General features: G+C 30.3%; 1 protein-coding gene across 1 annotated transcript; it reads right to left on the reverse strand.

Annotated features, from left to right (window-relative positions):
• Positions 1–259: 259 nt before the first annotated feature.
• LOC145270885 (uncharacterized) lies at positions 260–14,727 on the reverse strand. Its single transcript, XM_080126438.1, has 2 exons — positions 14,393–14,727; positions 260–3,847 (listed from the first exon to the last, which is right to left on the reverse strand). Exon 2 carries the CDS (start codon positions 2,726–2,728, stop codon positions 1,256–1,258), a length of 1,473 nt encoding a protein of 490 aa, XP_079982564.1. The 5' UTR covers positions 2,729–3,847; positions 14,393–14,727; the 3' UTR covers positions 260–1,255.
• Positions 14,728–17,158: the final 2,431 nt, after the last annotated feature.

The following is a 17,158-nucleotide window of genomic DNA, read 5'->3' on the forward strand; positions in this document are numbered from 1 at the left end:
CGTTGTAGGTGATTTATTGTATAATTACTGATTAGGCCCACTAATAACTTAAATATATGAATGGTATCTGTCGGGGGGAACATTCAGTTTAATAAGTTCACATTGTCTGAGTAAATTCAGGGTTCAGGAAAAATTTAAAAAACTAATCCATTGCTAAACGCTTCTGTATAATAAGAGTGTTACCAACCGATCAAACAATAACAAAAAATATGAAAAAAAGATCACAAATTTCATAAGAGATTTTCAAGACTATGCGGAATCATGTTTGTAACTAATATTTATTAACTGTAAAGCAAAGACAAACTACATATACAGTAGTTTATCTACAAAAAGTTTTGGTACAGTTCGATTGTGAAAATTATATCTGATTTATAATATTCATAAGAAAAGAGAGCAACAATGTTTTTCATTTCCGGTTTATTTTTATTACTTTATACTTAGTTTCGCTTTTTTATTTTACTTTTAGTTCTGAGAGATCAACGGGGCTACCTCGTCAAGCTTACACTTGATTCCTTACGATGTAAACTTATCCGTGGGCTTTTTAAAAAATAGATGCTGTTCCATTGATGGCTGCTATTTGTATTTCATTACAGATTGGTCTTTCAGCGATTGATTCGAAGTATTTCTGAAGATACTTTTTTTTATTAATATGATGCTCCAATATTTTGTTATCTTTTCTTGTTCAGCTCTATTAAAGTCCAAATCATTTGGGACTGTCACATCAATAATGATCGCAGCTCTTTCGGAGTTGTGCTATATTATAATATCTGGAATGATAGCCTTGTGTTTTATGTATATGCCGCAAGAATGTCTTTATAATAGCAAATGGTAACTTTTAATGCTCATATTATCAGGAGTGGATCATGTTTCCAAACATTGCTTTTCTCTCTTAGTTCTCATATGAGTCAGTAAATTTGATTTTACAAAACAATATCCACAAATTTAACAAGAATAGGGGTTTTCTCTGGTGTCAGTTCTCATATGTATAACTAACGATGATTTTCGATTACAAGAGTATCCACAAACTTCACATAAATATGGCTTTTCCCCAGTGTCAGTTCTTAAATGTTTCACCAACAATGATTTATCAGAATGAGAATATCCACAAGCTTCACATAAATATGGCTTTTCCCAAGTGTCAGTTCTTATGTTTATAATAACAAGAATATGCACAAACTTCACATGAATGTGGCTTTTCCCCAGCGTGAGTTCTCATATGTATCACTAACGATAGTTTCACGGAACATGAATATCCTCAAACTTCATATGAATGTGACTTTTTCCCAGTGTGATTTCTCATATGTTTCAAAAACGATGACCTCACAGAACAAGAATATCCACAAACTTCACATGAATATGGCTTGTCCCCAGTGTGAATTCTAATATGTCTCACTAAGTTTGATTTTAAAGAACAAGAATATCCACAAACTTCACATGAATGTGGCTTTTCTCCAGTGTGAGTTCTCATATGCTCCACTAAATATGATTTTTTAGAACAAGAATATCCACAAACTTCACATGAATGTGGCTTTTCCCCAGTGTGAGTTCTCATATGGGTCACTAAATCTGATTTATAAGAACAAGAATATCCACAAACTTCACATGAATGCGCCTTTTCCCCAGTGTGAGTTCTCATATGTCTCATTAAATTTGATTTTATAGAAAAAGAATATCCACAAACCTCACATGTATGTGGCTTTTCCCCAGTGCGAGTTTTCATATGTTTCACGTGCGATAATTTATCAGAACAAGAATATCCACAAACTTCACATGTATGTGGCTTTTCCCCAGTGTGAGTTCTCATATGTTTCACTAACAATAATTTTACAGAACAAGAATATCCACACACTCCACATGAATATGGCTTTTCCCCAGTGTTAATTCTCATATATGTCACTAACTTTGATTTTACCGAACAAGAATATCCACAAACCTCACATGTATGATGTTTTCCACCAGTATGAGTTCTCATATGTTCTACTAAATATGATTTTTTAGAACAAGAATATCCACAAACATCACATGAATGTGGCTTTTCGCCAGTGTGAGTTCTCATATGGATGACTAAATTTGATTTATAAGAACAAGAATATCCACAAACTTCACATGAATATGGCTTTTCCCCAGTGTGAGTTCTTATATGTCTCACTAAATTTGATTTTACAGAAAAAGAATATCCACAAACATCACATGTATGTGGCTTTTCCCCAGTGTGAGTTCTCATATGTTTCACGTGTGATGATTTATCAGAACAAGAATATCCACAAACTTCACATGTATGTGGCTTTTCTCCAGTGTGAGTTCTCATATGTCTCACTAACATTGATTTTACAGAACAAGAATATCCACAAACTTCACATGTATGTGGCTTTTCCCCAGTGTGATTTCTCATATGTACCACTAAATATGATTTTGTAGAACAAGAATATCCACAAACTTCACATGAATGTGGCTTTTCCCGACTGTGAGTTCTCATATGAGTCACTAAATTTGATTTATAAGAACAAGAATATCCACAAACTTCACATGAGTGTGGCTTTTCCCCAGTGTGAGTTCTCATATGTCTAACTAACTTTGATTTTATAGAAAAAGAATATCCACAAACCTCACATGTATGTGGCTTTTTTCCAGTGTGAGTTCTCATATGCATCACTAACTTTGATTTCACAGAACAAGAATATCCACAAACATCACATGAATGTGGCTTTTCCCCAGTGTTTGTACTCATTTTCACTTGCTATTGCGTTTTAAAATAAGTATCTCAGCAACCTTTACAAGAATATGGTTTTGCACATGTGAGAACTATATTATCTTTAATTAGTTTTTCAAAATTTTCTCAAGGATTTTTATACATTTTACATCAAACATTGCATCCAGTTTTTCGTCAATATTAATTATTAGTCTTTTCCCTCTTTTTTTTCATTTTTCTTAAACTTTTTCTTCTAGGGGATGGGACATCCAACCAGATGTCTGACATTTACCCCTATTTTAGTGAGTCCAACCAAGAGATCTTTTCAGGATTCTAGCCGTCCCTTTCAGTGCAATCGTTTGTATTTCACTTGCACTTGGTTCACCGGGTATGCTTGCTATGTACTTTCAGTGTGTGTTCTCATATGTATCACAAATTTAATTTGTTAGATCAGAAATATTCACACACTTAAAATAAATGTGGCTTTTCCACAGTGTGAGTTCTCATATCTCATTAATGATTATGTGTAATAACAAGAATATCAATAAAATTTACAAGAATATTGTTTTACACCAGTGTGATTTCTCATATTTAACTAACGATAATTTTATAAAACAAAAATAGTTATACATTTTACGTGAAACATTCCTTCTTATTCCAAAGCAGTATGTTTAAGCTGGGGAGAAATCATCTTATAAGACTCCACAAATCAAAATTATAGTTTTTATATAATGCTTAGTTCTCTATAAGTGCATTTATTTTCTGCAGTGTGCGTTCATATATATGTAAACTTTATTTTGAAGAAAAAGAAGGCTCACACATATCACAAAATGTGTTTTTATAATAAAATCACTTAATAAAAATGTGATTTTCCCAGTTTAAATTCTCATAAAACAAAACTTTTGATTTGATATCTTATTATTTTTTCATTACTTTGAAAATTAAACAGATATTTAATCAAAACCAATATTACCTTAAATATGTGTTAAGATTTAACAACTATTTCATAACATTTGTAAATAGTAGTGGCTAGTATAAGAAATATTTTCCCACAGATGTCGCTGTAGTCTTCCAAATATGGTAATACTGTTCATTGAATAATCTTTAAAGAAAAGCATATTCAATTGAAATTCAATCATAGGGTTCAATCAGGAACATCTGCAAAAAAATGAAATTCAATATTTTTAGTATTTGCTTTGATATATTAGTATTGTTTATTGTAAATTTTATTGGATTTACATCACAACACGTTGGTTAATTTACTCTAAAAATCCATAAGAGTCACGTTAAAAATAAGTATTTTTTAACTTTACACAGAACCGATATACGATACAGGTTTTGATCAGCTGAAAGTTTAGTTGGAGTTTTTTATGATGTAAATCAAAACGCGCCATTATGAAACAATTGTCTTAATATGTGTTTGTTTGTATTCAAAACTTTAATTTGGTTACAAATCATACAATGAAATTCTATACATAATATTTTTTAAGTATTATTACTTTTTGTTTCTTTTCTTGTGTATTTGTCAATTTTTTTATTCAATCAAGCTTTCTTTGGGGAAATATAACTGTTAACCTTCTACTTATCTGAATATAAAAATTGTTTGTAACTATATACATTTAACTAAGAAGGGTGTAAATGTTGAAACTGTCTTTAAATATCGACACATTTTTTAGTTTAATAATTATCAAGTACATTAGCAAAGAATGTGAGATCATTACAAAAACTTCATAAAAAGGCAAGCTTTCTAAACACTACTAAAAATTAATTTTCCTGAGAGTATGCTAGACGGCTTCGAACACATTTTTTAGTTTAACAATTATCAAGTACATACACAATACAGGCGTTGGTTAGAATATAATGAAATATTGAAATACAAACAATTGTCTTAATATTTATTTGTATCTAAATCTTTTATTTGGTTGAAATTCTATACATTTTAATTTTTTAATTATTATTATTTTTTGTTTCTTTCTTATGCATTTGTCAATTTTTTTGTCAATCCTATCAAGCTATCTTCGAGAAAATATAACTGTTAACCTAAATTATCTGAATAAAAAATTATTTGTAACTATATACTTTTAATTTAGAAGGATGTCAATGTTTAAAGTGTCTTTAAATATCGACACAAACCATTTTTTAGTTTAATAATTATCAAGTACATTAGCAAATAATTTGAGATCATTACAAAGACTTCATAAAAAGGTGAGTTTTCTAAACATTACAAAAACATATTTCGACAAGTATCCTAGACGTCTTCAAAACCAGCATTAGAATATGCATTGAGGATTTTTTCCACACATGAGCAAATGCAACTACCATAACTTGCTCCATCTTAGACAAGGTGAAGAAGTCTCTCAAATCTAATACATCCATCCCCCACACTCAAGCTTAACTCTCTGTCCCACTCCCACAATGTTTAAACTCACAAGGATTTATCCCTATACTCGCTTTTCAAGTAATTTAATGTACATACTCCTACTTTGGGTGAAAATTTCGCTGCCAAGAGGTCAGTTGAAAGAATTTACCTTTGCAGACTCTACCAAACTCCTCTGCTAATTTTGGGTCTAAGCACTTGAAATTTTACATGTAACTTGGGCATGGGTAAAACATTTGAATTTAATTTGAGCTCAAAACAATAAAAATCAAAATTGGAGTCAAAATTTAAAAGAAATTTGACATCTGCGGCCTCTACCAACTTTTCTCTATGGTAGTTAAGGAAGCCTGTTATATAGAAAGGCATTACCATAAATATTCACATCTTTTAATATATACATATGCACATAAAGTTATAATACATGGGGCCTGAGCAAAGCCGGCCGGAACTGCTAGTTGATAATAAAAATACTTTCACAATTAAATCAGAGATTTTTATTCTATAATAATCTACATTAATTTAGTAATGCTCACCAACCATAAAAACACTTTGGATATTTCAAGATTTCAAGGTAGTTCTTCTAAAATAACCCTATTTCAGAAGCCAAAGCACTTATAGTCCTCAAAATATCACTATTTTGTTCAGAAATGAATATTCTTTCACATGTTTTAATAAATAATAATCTATATGATATATTTGAAGAGTTTTTAGCAAATTAATGATTAAAATGTTAATGCTATGAAATGGCCACTTTTCATCAAATATTTTTTTAATGTCACAAGTAAAACAAAACATATAAACCTTTTCTATGTTGGTATTTCTATATAGCAGAAATTCCTTTACTCTTTTAGTTGCCTTCAGTCTGCTAGACTTTGGAATTCCGTTCATTTTTCTGCTTCCCTTACTGTACAGAAATGCAGTAGTTTAAATGTAATATATACGATTAAGATTATTCATTATTGACGTCTGTTTAACTTATAAACGTTTTAAAGTTTGATTTTTAAATACTAGTAAAACAAAACATTTACATTACTATAAACATTTAATCTAACCATATTATTTTAGGTTTTATGTAAAACATTTAGATTACATTAGAATATGCATGGAGCTGGTGCAACTATAACAAACTCAGTCTTAGATAAGGTTAAAAAAGAATCTCAAATCGGATACGTCCCACCCCTACGCTTAAGATCCACTCCCTGTTCCACTTTCACAATGTTTAATCCTTATAGCCATTTTCAAGTAATTTATGGAATGTGATCTGATGAATATATAGTAACTTTACCCTCTCGGCATATATACTTTTACTTAATCCGACAAGCAGCAAAATCTCGCTTCTTCCTTGTTGATATTTGTACATACCAAAAAGCATTTTACTCTTGTAGTTGCTCCCTCAGTCTGTTAGACTTTAGAATTCCCTTCCTGTTTTCTGCTTCCATTACTGTACAGAAATGCAGTAGTTTAAATTTAATATGTGCAGTCATTGATCAACCCGTTTCTTAGTAATAGCCACAAATATTAGTCCTTTATATCCAGCTGGTAATATGCCTTGTTTGTGATGTGTAAAAAAACGCCTTGAATGTTTTATCTTTAAATGTCTGTTCAACCCTAATTCATATTAACGTAAAAAATATTTTATTTACAGTATTTTAGTAGCACCTTATGTCCGACTGGCGTTGTGACTTGTTTGGGATGGAAAAATTAACAGAAAAACTATTCATTCGCACATAATTCATCTGATTATAAACATTATTTGCAACCACAAATGTTTAACTTATAAACGCTATAATTTTTCATCTTTAAATATTAGTAAGACAAAATATTTAAATTACTATAATAAAGATTGAATGTATTATTTTAAACTTTTATGACAAAACAACTAACGCATGAAGATTGATGCATTTACTTTGCTTTTTTTCTATTTCTCAATTTGTTCATCCTATTATTTAAAATTAATGTTCCATGTTATATATATCTAACGATCAAAGCATCCTATAATCCACTGAACTTCCGTTGTAAAATGCAAAAAAAATCTTCATTTCTATTTTTCTCTTACTTTCCCTCTCTGCCCTGCTTCAGGCATGTCTGTAGACCTAGTTCACAAATCCCAAAACACCATCATGAAAAGTCTCAATAAAAAACATGCGATTAAACCCGGAAATCCAACTTCTAATGTAGACCCCCCCACTACCAGGTCTCCTTCTCTAACATCAGGGGTCTACGTTCTAACCTTCTCGAGGATGACACCCAATTTTAGGAGACTAACCCAGGCATATTATTTCTAAGTGAAACTGGCATTGGACAGTCCATTTCCCTAGATGAGTTCATAATTAAAGGATACTCTAATTTAACTTCCAAATCTGACCCCCAAGATCGCCATGGGCATGGAATATGTGCCTATATAAAAGATGGCCTTCCATGTAATAGGGACATCTCCAGAGAAGATCCTAACTTACCCTATGTTTAATGTTATGTATATTTAACGAGCAAAGCATCCTATAATCCAATGAACTTCCGTTCTAAAATGTAACCAGACATGTTACATGTATGAGTACTTCTTATATATATATATATTAAAACTGTTATTTTAAACTTGTTTTATATAATGTTTATTCAAACTGTTATTTTAAACTTATTTTATATAGTATATATTCAAACTGTTATGTTATACTTATTTTATAAAGTATATATTCAAACTGTTATTTTAAACTTACTTTATAAAGTATATAGTCAAACTGTTATTTTAAACTTGTTTTATATAATGTTTATTCAAACTGGTTTTTTAAACTTATTTTATATAGTATATATTTAAACTATTATTTTAAACTTATTTACATATATATATATATTAAAACTGTTATCTTAAACTTATTTTATATAATATATTTTTAAACTGTTATTTTAAACTTATTTTCTATAGTATATATTCAAATGTATTATATATAGTATATATTCAAACTGTTGTTTTAAACTTATTTTATATAGTATATATTCAAACTTATTTTAAACTTACATGTAAGATAAGCATTCTAAATGATAAAACTTTTTACAATTCAATTCAAATTAAGTAATTAAAGAGTTTAGTTTGTTTATATGAAAGTCGCTCTAGACAAAATATGAAGCCACTGGATATAAGAAGTATTAAAAAGAACTAAAGATGATAAATGCAAAACCAGCAGATAAATATTTACCTTAATTTGGAAAACAGCAAGATTATAATCTACAGTTTAGGGAAAGAAGGTACTGGAATATTTGATGTATTATAACGAGTTACCTGAACAGTGAATTGATGAAGAGCACTAGATCAAGAAGACATGGGGGGGCAAACCTGCACTGAATATCATTTAGGTTTGGCAGACCAGCTACTCGGAATATGAACCAATTAGCTGACAGTCTTCCCATAGTTGACAGCTCGGTACTTGTGCATTTAACGAACCAGACGTAACTCAGCACTTGCTCGGCTTTGTCCGGCCCATGACGTCAACAGCTGAATAAAACCGAGCGTTGGCAATAAAATAAAAACAACGCTACAACAAAATATCTGTACAATGAAATTGTAAAATGTAGAAACATAAAAAAATTAAATAAGTAAAAAGCAAAAACCTACCGTTTATTTATGTTTTTTTATTAATATTGTTTGGAATTGTTTTCCGTTTTCAAAATAAATACATATAAAACAAGTTTTTTTGTTAAGTAACAGGAAACTTTTTTGTCTACACTTTTTTTTTTCATTTTTTAACGTAAAAACCATATTGTCTATGTCTTAAACACGTAAAAGTTAATTTTTTTTTGCAACTCTTTATGTCAAATAAATGGAAAAAGCCTAAAAAAGGGCAATAAAAAGCATTGGGGGGGGGGGCAGGAACAAGGATTATTTGTACATTTTTTTTCGCCAGAAACAAGGACTTTTTCTTTTTGCCAGAAACAAGGATTTTATTTATTTATTTATTAGTGGAAGGAGGGTTTCGGCGTTCCTATTTGGTACAGTGACCAAGAAACCCTCCTTTTCGGCGGGGTCGTATCCACCGAAGACCCAAACCGGCGTCAGAAGTTTGCCGACGTTGTGTTTTCTGCGGTTAAAAACGATTTCTATCGTATGGCCTAGGCCTCCAATCTGCCGGAGATTCCTAAGAAAATAGTCCCTGCATATATCACGCAGGAAAATCTTCCAATCCACAATTGTGTGGCGAGAACGTAACCCACATTCGCGATGGAGATTTTTTTGTAGATGCCATCTCGAACGCCCATAAGTATATTATTTTTCTTATACATGCGATGGTTAGTCGGGATTTTGAGAAGAAGGTCCCAATCCTAATGGTGGTCCATCGACATGTTACACTTCTACACCTCCAACCATAACCATCGGAAAGGCTTGTTCTCTTTGCAAGTACACAATCCTGGCCAAAATGTAAACACCTTTTCTCTTCTACCAACAATTTCCGTTGCTGGCAAAAGTTTAGTGCAGCCTCTGGGGTCTGGAGCTGGTCCGCAAGGTTTGTAATATTCATTATTATTTCGTCGTAACCGACGAAATAATAATGAATATTACAAACCTTTTTAAAACAAAATTTTTTCTAACTCTCTTCAAATAAGCGTTTCTTGAGTTGTGACACTCTTCCAATTGATAGCGAAATTCTCGTCGGTTTTATCCGGCTGTTGACGTCATGCGTCGGACAAAGCCGAGCAAATGCTGAGTTATGTCTGGTTCGTTAAATGCACAAGTACCGACAGCTCTTCAACACGCACTGACAACCCACTCGGTCATGAATTACAACATTTGCTATTTTACAGTGAACTTTACTCGTCTATTGAAGTTATGCCATTGAGAACAGTATGTGTTTCATATAACATATCTTAATGAAGTTCTGAAATATGATGGAATAAAATTTGTGACACCTGATTTAAGGATTTTTCAAAAGTATAGTAGAAATATTTTTTGCAATTTTAAGATGAGTTAAAATAATATATTTTGAAAAAGTTAATATTTGCTATTTTGAATCTTACATACCTATGTTCGATCGATTTTATTTCCTTTCATTTACTTGAGTTTTTGTTTGCTTATGTTTACAATTTATTTACTTTGTGACGTCACTTAACTGTTGACATGTTAACTCTGATCTAAAATATATCATTTCAAAATTATTCTAAAACTTACAAACAGGTTTTTCCTATTCTGGAGAAAATTACTTTAATAAAACTCTTCAAATTTTTCAACATTTCTTAATACTGTTTAAAACATTTGATATTTTCTCAGGAAATATTTGAAGTAACAAAAGTTTAATTTAATCCTCCAATAAGAAAAAAAAGAGTAAGTTTTGTAATACGCAACCTTACAGAACTTTGCAAAGTTATGGGATCATATTTCCTGGCAGTACTTGGGAAAATGCTTTCCAATCAGAAAAGAGGCAGTGCAATATATATATATATATATATATATATACTAGCAGGGGTGCCCGGCGTTGCTCGGGTGTTTGGAGGTGTATGCTGTGCAAAAAAAGCAAAAAAAAAAACAAAAAAATGGTTAATTTTTTAAAACTTTGACCCCTATTATGACCCCTTAAAATTTATAGTTTCGGGCTCAAATCACTTTATTAAGTTAGATCCAGGTTCAAGGAACCTATATCTAAAATTTCAAGTGTCTAGACCCAAAATTGTCGGAGGAGTTTGGTAGAGTTCTTAAAGGTCAAATCGTTGAAATTTGACCCCTTAACAGCCAAATTTCTGGCTGACACCCCTCACATCAATTTTCCCAAATCTCAGTACCCGGTATTTCAAATTTCGAGTCTATAGACTAAAAATTGACAGAGTTATTGCGTCGGGAAATGTACACAGACAGACAGACACACAGACAGACAGACAGACACGTTCACTTTTATATATATATATATATATATATATATATATATATATATATATATATATATATATATAAGGTGACCCCCAAAAATGGATTCCAACTCTTATTAGGCCCCGTTTCTTAGTGTTTTGTCGGAATGAAATGAAACTTTCGTCATAACTAGTTTATTATATTCAAAACATCACATCAAAACACTAAGGTCTTTGGCCTTTTTTCTCCCTTGACTGTAAAATGCTCATAAAAATAATTGGATATCCTGTTTTTTTGGTTACCATATATATATATATATATATATATATATATATGTATATATATATATATATATATATATATATATGTATATATATACACATATCTATACATATATATCTATATCTATGTATATGTATATATATATATATATATATATATATATATATATATATATATACATAGATATAGATATATATGTATAGACTTTAAAATTGACTGTAAAATGCTCAGAAAAATAATTGGATATCCTCTGTTTTTTTTGGTCACCATATATATATATATATATATATATATATATATATATATATATATATATATATACATATATATATACATATATATATATATATATATATATATGGTGTCACCATATATATACATATATACACACACACATATCTATACATATATATCTATATCTATGAATATATATATATATGGTGACCCAAAAAACAACAACTACTACTACTACTACACACACACACACATATATATATATATATATATATATATATATATATATATATATATATATATATACATATATACATATAGGTGTGTGTGTGTGTGTCGTATTATCAGTTAATTCACAACATAAATTATCGAGTTATGGAAGAAAAACTGAAGTACAAGGTGGAACGATAATATTGTCGTCATAGAAAAACTGACATGACTCCTTTTTCATTTAATGAAAACCGGTTAACATACGGACATTCATTTCGAACCACTCAGTGTCATATCAAAGAACCTCCTGTTGATTATATATGTCGTGTCTATCTGCTTGTGTGGCAATAATAGTTTGAATTAAAGTTAAAAAGGCGATAGTCAAGTATCATGGTAATATTCTGCTCGAAACAGACACATTCATTTTGAACGCACCCCTGTTATATCAAAGAACCTACTGTTGATTTTATATGCATGGCCTTTCTGCTTGTGTATTCGTAAAACTTTTAAAATGAATTTGTAATATAAAGTGTCTGACTGTCGATGGTTAAAAAATTATTTTTAATTTTTTATCTCTTTTATTTTCTGTCCTATACCTATATATAATAAAAATGGCACAGTTTTTCCCCTCTCGACCAAAATATCATAGGTTCATAACAACAGATGCCACATATAAATTCATTATGTCTACATTGTTAGACACTATCTTATGTAACTATAGAACAACATTTTTGACATGTTAATCCGTTATAATAAAACCCTAGATTTAATCCTTGGATTGACATCATCACTATCGCACGGATATACAATGAAAGTAGCCATTATTTTTCCCTTTTAAAAATAAGTACTACTCACGCACCCAGCGACACCTGGAGGTTTTTTGCATTAGGGTCATATATGGGGTTCGCCCTAATATTCTGGCTCATATACTTATACATTTACCATAATCTTTCCTTTTCTCTATCCATAAAAATAATGATTTCTCCCTCCTCACATTTCACAAAATCTCATTGGCTGACAAATAAATATTAAGTTATTCTGGAATGAACGATAGCTCATTCAAAAAAGAATGGTCCCGCGAATCAAACATGATTTCTCTGATTAGATTAGGTAATCATTTCTGATTAAATACCCCGACTACAAACTTTGGAAATTCGAAAAAAAATAAAACAAAATATATTTTTATTATTACCAGAAAAGATATACTTCCCTGTTATTACTGTAGTAAGAATGAATTCTTATTTGTCAATTCTTTCTATTTTTTCTATGCACACCTAATTATTTTAACTTTTTACTCTATAAAAATACAATGTTACTTTCATTACAAAATTGTTTTATTAAAGTTATATTTTCTTATGCAGACTTTTAAATAAAATGTTTTTACATTTATATATTAATACATTTGAATACAATAAATGTTTTGGTTTACAAATATATTCTGTTCAGAAAAAAAATTGGTTTATTATATATTTGTCATGTGATTTGACTAAAAAGAAATTGAAGATTTTTATTTTAATTTCGTTATTAAATTATTTAATTTATAGTGAAAGAGACTCATAAAACAGTAATAATTGCATTTTATTTTAGTAAGAAAGATAACGGCATAGTAATTCGTTTTTATTAAAATATCAATAAGGACGCATGAGGAAAAAGGTCGTTTACATATTGTTTTCAAGTTTCTGATTTAATAAGTTTTGACGTTTTTTATATTAAGAATGTTTCACAAACTTTAAATGGGTAAAATTTAATCACGCTATTATTTCACAAGGCTGTGATTAAAAATTAACTTAAAGTTTAACTACACAGGTTCTCTAATTGAATACCCCCTCTGTGAAAGAATGCCACCACAACCCCACCCTTTAATCGCCCCCACCCCCAATGTAAACAGAATTTTTTGTGAAATGTTAAACGGTATTACTCACAGAAAAAAACATTTAATAAAACTGCAGAAGCACCTATTCAACTAAGCAAGTTCCATAATTCAATATCCCCCGCAAAAAAAGTAAGAAAAATATAAAAACATGTTTTTGTAAACCACTCGAGAAAACTTAATATTTTTTAGATTAATAAAAAAGCATTTAAAACTACATAACACCAACACACATTTTTTTTTTTGTTATTTCAAATGTCTACTAAAGATTCCTAAGTCACTTCACAATAAGAAAACACAACTGAAGGTGGTGAAATGGCGCAAAATATTCCAAGGGTCAAGGGGCTTATACAATACAAACGGTAAATTTCCGACGGGTTTGATTATCAGATTCATTGTCAGCGACCTCGAATACCTCTAAAAAAACAAATTAGAATAATCGGTGTTCTGTTGTAGCGTAAGGTATGATTTACCGAACTTTTATATTCGTCTTCACCTTAACGCTTATTCGGACGCGTTTTAATGTTTTTGTTTACGTTAAGGTAATGTTTAATGGTTTTGTTTACGTTGAGGTAATGTTTAATGGTTTTGTTTACGTTGAGGTAATGTTTAATGGTTTTGTTTTGTTGAGGAACTAGAAAAAACATTATCATATTCACCATCGCAACATTGGTGACACTCTCCTTTAATCTGGTTCCTCGTCGTAACATGTTAAAACAATTAAATATTTAAAAAAACCTTTTTCTTTTTGTGCTCAGTTGTCTAACAATTCAACCAACTTCAAATTAAATTATTTTTTTATATGATAATTATTATTATTTTCTCAGAAATCATTAATTTTACATAAATAAACACATCTTGTAAAAAATAATTAATAAAATAAAATAAAATAAAATAACTTACCTTTCATTCCAGGAAAAAGAAAGTGTAACGAATTCGTTACTTTTTTTTTAAATGTTCAAAACAGAAAATTTGTTTTGTTTGTTAGGATTTCTTTAGTAAATAGATACAACTTTTGTTTTGTGTGTCCAATTCATTAAGAAAAAAAAATATGAAAATATAAAAGAATAAAAATTAAAAAATTAAAAACACGATTTAAAAGTGAAATTATTTAAAGAGAAAATCAACTGTTAAAGAACAATGAATTAAGGTCATCGTAAAACGGTGTAATCATTATTTCGTTCCTCGTGTAAAAATGTCCGTTAAAAATGTGCAATTGTTTTCCAATCACGTTTAGAGCATAAATTATGTCGATGCTTAAAGCTAAAATAAATACGATTAAAACAACCAACGTTTTCATAAACCAGAGTCATACTTTACACTGAATTTTTGTAGGAATTTTTTACACCCCTAACACGAAACTTCGAATAAAATATACAAAAACTCGTAATTTCTCTTTAAAAATTGGATTTAGTTTATTTATGGATTATACTTCCAAAATAAACTATTAAAGTTGTTTTAAAAGTAATAGAAATATTTTTTTATTTTTTAAAAAACAGTAATGACTTTTACGAACTCGATATGTTTCAATTTTTAAATTTTAAAAATCTATCAAAATTTTTCTATTGATTTTATTTTTACGATATTTTCAGAGTCAATGTAAAATTTTAGGCTCTTTCCAATAAACCGAATATAATATTTTAGACAAACGTTTTCTTTTTAATTCACGGACCCCATTTTCAAGTGTATATTAAAAAGTAAATAATTAATTTACTCACCAAAATTTGATATAAAACAAATTGAAGAGAAAAGGTTAATAAATAATATATTCAAATTTAAAACAAAAAAATGTAGTGTTTTTTTTTTAGAAATTTACCTGTTTGTATTTAAACCACTTTGTTTGTTTTTTCTTTTTTTTTTTTAATTAAACCTTGCTCCTTACTCCTTTAATTGAAAAGAAAATTAGGGCTTGAGTTACATTTTTCGAGTAGTTATAAGCTTGGAAAGACGGGGGGGGTCGAATAATTCACTCCTCCCATTTTGATATGTCTATTAAAAAGTAAATAATTAATTTACTCACCAAAGTGTTATATACCACAACTTGAAGAGAAAAGGTCAATAAATAATATATTCAAATTTAAAACAAAAAAGTAGTGTTTTTTAGAAATTTACCTGTAAAGTCCGAAGTTTAAAACCTTTAAAAAAAACCACGTTGCTTTTTTTTTTTTTTTTTTTTTTTTAATGAGACCTTGGTCCTTGCTTCTTTAATTGAAAAAAAGTTAGGGCTTGAATTACATTTTTCGAGGAGTTATAAGCTTGGAAAGACGGGGTGGAATTATTCACTATTTTTCACGAAATTTCTGACACACCTAATGAACGACGTAACAAAATATAAATTTATATATACAAAATAAAACAATTTTGAAAATTAAACATTTCTTTAAAAAAAACTATATTGTTGTCTTATGCTTTTAATAATTCATGGAAATGCGTGTCCTTTCTCACGCCGTCTCCACAACTCTCCCATTAGATGGGAATGGAACAAATTTTAATATTTTTTAATATTAATTACATTTTTTTTATTTTAAAACTTTAATAATTTTTATTTTAAAACTAATAATTTGTAATATTCATGATTTGGCGGTGTAAAATACAGATGTGACCCTTCTAGAGTTGTACAACTTGGACTTAACTGCTCGCCTGCCAATTCCTAGTCATTGTCTGTTTCTTTTCGGTGTTAAATTAAAATATAACAAATAAGAATAAATAAAAACTTTCTTATGTAAAGGACGTTTATGAACTCACATTAATGAGACGGTTGGAATTGCAGTTTTTTAAACTAGCAATTCTAGTCTTGTCTCCGTTGTGGATGAGAAGTTGGTGAAATGCTGATTGCTGCTCCACATAAGTTGTTGATTGCTTGTTGCGATTTGTGATTTTAATGTGATAATATGTAACTGTTACCTCCCCTGAGAGAACTCTTTAAACTGCAGCGTATCAGATATACAACTGTCGTGATAATACATACTTTGGAAGCATTGATAAACAGACTCGAAGGTGGTGTAAAATGCGTTCTTTATTGTCTAGTAGTAAACGTTGCACTGAGAAACAATGGCGGACGAGATTCATACGTCACGGGCCAAGGGGCATAACTCTAGGCGACTAATAGTCTCTTAGCCTATATTATGACATCCCTTCCCTTCCATATATATGTATATAGTCCAAGGGCGATATTTAGCCTTTATCTGATTAAGGGATAACATAGTCTCTAATATATTATTTAGCTTGTCTCCATTGTTCTAGGGTAATGGTATTGTCTCTTTTTTTTTAGGATAGTGTAACCTATAAGTTCAGTTTCTGAGGAGCATTCACTCGTCTCTGGGATCTTCTTAATTCGGGGGTGAGTTTCTCAGTTCGGGTGTGAGGCGTGCCGCTGGAGTGTTGTTCGGTGGTCGGCTGTTCGATTTGTTTAGGGGGGGGACCTTCCTTCTGGGTGGGATCCGGTGGAGAGCGCTGGGGCGAGGTTGGTCGGATCTATTTGCGGTTGTTGATCTCCTCCCAGCTGGTCTGAGGAACTGCCTGTTCCTTCTATAGGTGTTACCGTTCTCAGATTCAACTATGTAGGATCTAGGTGTCACGCTGGAGCGCTGAATTTTTCCAGGCTCCCATATCTTTGCTTTTTCCTGCTGGACATAGACATTCTGTCCTGCATGTAGGTGGGAGTGGTGT

This window comes from Euprymna scolopes, chromosome 46 (genome assembly GCF_053919585.1).
Source record: "Euprymna scolopes isolate OS-2025 chromosome 46, ASM5391958v1, whole genome shotgun sequence".
NCBI lineage: Eukaryota > Metazoa > Mollusca > Cephalopoda > Sepiida > Sepiolidae > Euprymna > Euprymna scolopes.